This window comes from Lolium perenne, chromosome 3 (assembly GCF_019359855.2).
Source record: "Lolium perenne isolate Kyuss_39 chromosome 3, Kyuss_2.0, whole genome shotgun sequence".
NCBI lineage: Eukaryota > Viridiplantae > Streptophyta > Magnoliopsida > Poales > Poaceae > Lolium > Lolium perenne.
In genome coordinates, this window is record NC_067246.2 from 278,108,018 (window position 1) to 278,114,540 (window position 6,523).

The window sequence follows — 6,523 nt, forward strand, 5'->3', positions numbered from 1 at the left end:
AAATCCATTGATGAATAATAATGACATTTGGACCTACCGTTGGGGAGAGAAGTATGCCCCCAGCAATGTTCTAGCCCATATACATAAACACATTAAGGTTTAAAGAAATTTAAATGGCTTTGGAGGTCAAGCTATGTGATGAAGACAAAGGTATTTGCTTGGAAACTATTGTCAGATCGTTTCAATGCCGATGATTTACTCTAGCATCGGCATTGACATATTACTGAAGACTCTCGTTGTGAATTACGTCCTCTGCGTGTGCATGAGGTTCATATCAACTTGTTCTTTGAGTGTAACTTTAGTGTGAGCGTTTGGAACTATCTTCAGATTGAATGGTTGCCTCACGATCATCTGCACAGGGTAGTAGCCATGCGAGAAGACCTTTGCTAAGCCTTTCTTTATGGAGGTGCTAATGTTAGCATGTTGGAACATTTGGCTGCTTCGAAATGGGATTTTTTTTTTGACATGAGAGACATACCTTTGCAAGGTGGAAAGCCAAGTTTATTCATGATATTTCCCTCTTAGAGTATAGAATCAAGGTTAAGCATAGGGAGGGTTTGTTCGGAAATTCATTTTGGCTCATAGGTGTAGATGCACCTATTACTGAAAAAAGAAATTCAAAATTTCTAAAATAAATTTGGGGTATACTTCCACATATTATATGCCTGCACACAAAGTATTGCGGAAAAATATTATTTTCTATGGCATGTGCAAAAAAGATAATTTCTGATGCTCCAAAAAAGTTTGTTTAAGATACATTTATTTGTCTTTTTTACATAGGCCACATAAAATATTTTTCCCCTCAAAATTTTCATGAGGTACATAGGATGTTCAGATGCACGATGACAATTTTTATTCAATTTTTTAACATTTTGAAATAAATTCAAATTTTTCTTTCCCCAACAGGTGTATCTACACCTATGAGCCAAAATGCCTTGTCCAGGGTTTGTTATCCTTGATTAAGACTCCTCCTTAGAGTCTTAGATTTATTTAGGTAGTTTTTTCTCTCTTCCCATGCACATATTACTTTTTCTTTGGTTTTGGAATATTTTTTTGCTGTGGGGTTGTTGCCTCACAGTCTAGGGTTAATATATAGATATAGATATAGATATATAGATATATAGATATAGAGAGAGATATATGTATATATATCGAGCCTAGTAATGTTTCAACATTGTACACTACAGCAAGGATATAAATTACAATAATAGTTCAAATCTAAATAATTAAATAAATAACAGATGATCTGAGATGCCAAGAATGGTTTAGATCGCAAATGAGTAAATATTAACAAATTTGGAAACTATCTCTCATGTAACGCCATTGATTCTCAATATGAGATGGTTACGAAGTTGGGTATGCGTAGCACTGTCTTTAGTATGTTGGCACTTCTCAAGAAAATCTTGAAATCCGTTACGGTTCTTGCTAGGTTTGACATGGCCACCAACATCGTAAAATAGAAATAGGAAGTACAAATCCGAATCTAGACAAAATTAAGACACTTATTTTTGAGCGGAGATAATACATGACAAGAATCTAGAAATGATCCATATAATTACTCATCTTTTCATGAGGAATAAACAATTACTTTGGTGCTAGCTAATTGTGATCTCGAAGCTAATACACGAACAAGACCTCTTAATTTCCTGGAAACAGTGAGTAATCGACCAACTTCTTGACAAATCACAATTAACTGTTGTAAATAAACTGTAAAACAATACTAAGAACCATGGTAAATAATTGTAAGGCCGGCAGTTCGATCGATGAGCTAGTTCTTCTCCTTGTCCTTATTCTTGGACGGGACGCGTCCGTCGGTGCCGGCCAGTATGCCGTACTTCTCCTTGCGCGTGATGGCGGTGCACTCGAAGCCGAGCTGGTCGCTGAGCGTCTTCTGGATGTAGTTGGCGACCTCGATGGGCGACTTGCCCCCGCCGCAGGTGAGCTCCTTGGGCAGCATGTTGAGGAAGGTGACCTCGTAGACCGGCCGCGGGTTCATGAAGAAGAAGTAGGGGTCCATGAGCTTGAAGCCCCGCACGGTGGAGCCGTGGAACATGTTCTCCTTGGTGTTGATCGCCACCGGCACAATGCGGTCTGTGAGCTCGGCGAAGAGCGCGCTGAACCTCAGCAGGTAGGGCTCCCGGCAGGTGGTTCCCTCGGGGCAGATCACCAGGTCGCCCTCCTCCAGCAGCCGCCGGATGTTCTCGGCGTCCTTGTCGCGCTCCCGGGACAGCGCCACGGCCTTGATCGGCGAGATGAGCTCGGAGAACTTGGAGATGCTGTAGGTGACGCAGCTTACCTTGCGTCCGAGCGCGACGGCGACCTCGATCGGGTCGAGCACGGTTCGGTGGTTGCAGACGAAGAGAACCCCCGGGCTGCCCTTCTTGGGCGGAGGCGGCGGGTTCCCCTTGACGATGAGCCGGATACCCATCATGTGGTAGATGTAGAAGACGTAGCGCTCCGGTAGGGGCAGGTTGATGTAGACGCGGAGGAGCGCGAGGGCGAAGCCGAAGGGCATCCACAGGAAGGTGACGAGCGCCACCAGCGGCGTCGGCCGCTGCACGAGGCGGCCGTCGTGGAGGATGAGCGGGGTCAGCAGCTGGTTCTTCGGCACCGGGCTGTACTTCCTCGGTGTCACCAGGTAGGCTTCCTGCAAAGCCATGGATGCTCAGTACGACTGTAGACGTAATTTTATTTGTCGGCATAAGCAGTTAATTTTGACACGTACATTATCTTCGTACAATCGTACTCGTACTGACTTCAGGACTACTATAACTTCGAATCGTTGTGCTTTCGATTCGGTAGTGTTTACTGCAATTTCATATTCAGCAGTAACATAGACTTCATCGTATAAAACTGCTCTTTAATCAATGAAAATGACAAAAAAAAAATTGCTTTGTTTCAAAAGAAATACCATAATACACATACTCCAGAAAAGGGAAGTGTATTTTTTAATTCTCAATCCAATAATTTTCACATTTAAAACCATTAAGTCCTCAATCGATTGAGAATTAACATTCAGGTGACGTTGAATCTCAGTTGCACATCAAGTTACAACTTCTGACAGAATGGGCTTTTGTAGCTCGGTCTACATGTGTAGGACGTTTTTTCAACCTATGAAATTTCATTTTAAATATGTTAAATTTTTTTGATAAAAAATACTGTTATATAGATAATATTGTAATTTATAAGTGTGTAAATTTTCAGCAGTAGCATAGACTTCATTGTATAAAACTTCTCTTTAATCAATGAACATGATGAGTAATTCGTTTGCTTTGTTTCAAAAAACGTATACCATAATACACATACTCCAGAACAGGGAAGTGTATTTTTCAATTCTCAATCCAATAGTATTCAAATTTAAAACCATTAATTCCTCGGTCGATTGAGAATTAACATTCATGTGACGTTGAATCTCAGTTGCACATCCGGTTACAACTAATGGACTTTTGTAGCTCGCTCTGTCTACATGTAGAGTTTATTCAACCTATTAAATTTCATTTCAAATATGTTAAATGTTTTTGATAAAAATATTGTTATATAGAAAATATTGTAATGTATAAGTGTGTAAATTTTCAGAATGAAATATTTTGTGTTTTAGGCTAAAAAAATAACAAATCTTGATTTCATCATTGGTGAACATCAATAAACTGTACACTAAAATCTAGACTTTGTTATTTTGTGAGATTTTGTCATTTTTACTAAGGGTAAATATAATGCATTTCAATCTAAAAATTTACACAGTGATACCAACATTCTCTACGTCTATGTATTTTTTCAAAAATTTCTGAAACTTTAAAATCAAAAGTTTATAAGTTTAAGAAAAAAGAAAAACAAAACCCGGGCTACATGTAGCCCGGACTACATTTGAGACAATCTAGAGACCAAAATACAGCAACTAGTCCTGCACTTCTTCTCCCTCCAGAACAGAGGTGCAATTAAATTTGAATCTGGCGCCATAAATAGGTTGGTCAGCCTTCTCACCAAGAGAGAATTAGTTATTCTCCCATGACTAGCCATGGCCCCAGAGTAAACATTAACAAGCCGGAAATTAATTTATCTGCAAGCTGACAAGAAAGAAGGAAGGAGGTCTAGGAAAAGGAGTGGCCGTAGATCTGGAAGACACGCTCACGCCAGCTCTGATGTCTCGCACAGGGCAAGCAAGATGCGATCGATCTCCATGAATGCGCCCTCGACAAGGCTTGAATTCCCACCAAACAACAGTAGATATAGCTGACTGACCGACGCCGTCGGCCTGAACAGTGAACACGGCGCATTCACTCCGCCGCTTGCGAGACCGACAGCATCCCATCATCTGTGTGGCTCAGTGGGAGTGTAGGAGTGAGGTGCAACGGCAACGGTGGTTAATTACGACTGAACCAGTGGATTAATGGTGGGGTCTGTCACTGTCCACAGTATCCTGCAGATCTGTAATAAAGGGACCTGCTGACAGTGACACCGACTCAACACTCTACTCTACTAGGTCGTGCTCGGGCTCGAACAACTCCTGCCTACCGGTTACCAACTGAAGTAATCCGAGGTCTCTGACGCGAAGTTGGTTACCAACTTATTAGGTGCCCGATTTGCGCAATTGAACACTCAACGTGTCGCCAAGACGCCAACAATTCTAGTGCAAGTGACATGATATTGAAGATATAAATATGGCACTGGCTGCTAATGCTACCCCCTGCCCTCAAAAAAAAAATGCTAATGCTACCCCCCATAGTTAATTATAAAGTCTTGCATATGTTACCTCTCAAGCCTACGTCTTCGACCCACATGTCTGCACGAGAATGCAGGATTTTTTAAAAAGTGTGACTAATTCTTAGTTGGCTGAGAATTTAATTAGTGGACCAAAATTAAGTAGATAATGATAGTTACGCGCAATTAATTATAAATCTCAGCTGCAACCCTATATGCAACTAAAAAATCTGAGCTGCAACTTATGGCTAGCATGAATCACGGTGCAATTTTACTGTGTATCACTTGACTGGAAACTAAGGCTAATTCTCAATTGATTGAAAATTAACAAACCATTTTTAAAAACATCACAAGTCTAAACGAGATCTTGGCAATTTATAGCAGAAGATCTCTATATAGCGGTTAATTATTCGGAATTTGCTACTAATTCCACCACGATAGTTGCAATTGAAATCATGACAACAAAATTTTGAACTGGAAACCATGCAATTCTACGAAGAAGCAACAAAAAAGGGAAGCCGAAGGAATCGGGATCGGACCTTGCATAGGGACATGAAGTCGAAATCGGATGCCCTGTCCCCCATGCCGACGTCGGGCACCGCCTCGCCCAGCTCCCTCAGCACAGCCTGCTTCTTGTGGTCGCCGACGAGCACGCCGGGCTTGACCATAAACCCGGTGGCCTTGCCGTTCTTCCCGACCTCCAGCTCCGTGCCCACCACCCTGTCCGCTCCCAGGAACTCCCTGGCGAACGGCTCCACCATGACCCTGGGGCTGGCGGTGATGACGTACCGCTTGCCAAAGGACCGGAACACGCGCCAGCTCTCCGGGTGGACGTCCTCCGCGTAGAACCTGGGCAGCACCGACCGCGCCGCCATCTCGATGCTCCGCACCTTGAGCCCCGCCGTGGAGATGTACACCAGCGTGGCGATGGCCAGCGTCTCCGAGAAGAAGATGTAGGTGGCGTACACGAAGGGCACCGACAGGAGCAGCGCCACGGCGCGGAGCACGCTGCCGGCCTCGAGGGCGACGAGGAGGTAGTAGGGGAAGGCGTTGGAGGACCGCAGCAGCGTGCCGTCGAAGTCCGCCGCCACCGTCTGCTCCGACCGACCCTCCGAGCTGCACTCCTCCACCGGCTTGAACCTCATGGACGCCATTGCTTGCTGCTCCGATCTCACCGGGCGGCGCGCGGTGTGGCAGTGGAGCGGCGGGCTGGGGAGAGTAAATATACACGCAGAGGGTTGGTGGTGGTAGGAGGGAGATAACGGAGAACGGAGGAGGACAGCCAGGACGGCGATTAATTCCGGGCAAGCTTTCAGCTAACTTTCAGAGGCCATTACTTCTAGAGAGCGGTACCCGCGCATGGCATGACTGACATCGCCATCCATGCACCTGATTAAGCTAAAACCCTGTGACCTGCGAGACGCGGATGCCTCACACCCTGTAAATGGGCCGGAACAGCTAATGGCGACCAATCCGTTGCTACTTTCAGGGAGGGCCCGTCACGTAGCCAAACGGCTTTGCTCGTTAATTTTCACATCACCAATTCACCATCTTGATGGCCATAAAAAAAAAATCATCATCTTGATTCTTGAATTTATGAGACGGCACCGTCACATGCTGTGGTACTGTGTGGTACTACTGTTTCACATGATCACATTATGTATCACCTGTCTACCTTTCCCGTGCATCGCACATGTATTTTCTACTACCTCCATTTCAAGGAATAAGGCGCACGCGTATTCCAAGACGAACTTTGACCATAAAAATTGAGCAACAAAATCTTGATTATATAATATGTAATTAATAACGTTGGATTCGTATAGAA

At 44.1% G+C, this 6,523-nt stretch overlaps 1 protein-coding gene across 1 annotated transcript; it reads right to left on the bottom strand.

Moving 5' to 3' along the window:
* Nucleotides 1-1,484: 1,484 nt before the first annotated feature.
* On the bottom strand, nucleotides 1,485-5,995 carry LOC127344406 (glycerol-3-phosphate 2-O-acyltransferase 6). Its single transcript, XM_051370669.2, has 2 exons — nucleotides 5,238-5,995; nucleotides 1,485-2,647 (listed from the first exon to the last, which is right to left on the bottom strand). Exons 1-2 carry the CDS (start codon nucleotides 5,850-5,852, stop codon nucleotides 1,769-1,771), a joined length of 1,494 nt encoding a protein of 497 aa, XP_051226629.1. The 5' UTR covers nucleotides 5,853-5,995; the 3' UTR covers nucleotides 1,485-1,768.
* Between the last annotated feature and the right edge of the window lie 528 nt (nucleotides 5,996-6,523).

What these genes read in the sequence shown, in the direction of transcription:
- LOC127344406 (XM_051370669.2), bottom strand. Translation starts at nt 5,852, where the DNA reads ATGGCGTCCATGAGGTTCAAGCCGGTGGAGGAGTGCAGCTCGGAGGGT. An exon ending in ACTTCATGTCCCTATGCAAG is followed by an intron (nt 2,648 to 5,237) that starts GTCCGATCCCGA and finishes ATGGCTTTGCAG; the next exon opens with GAAGCCTACCTGGTGACACC.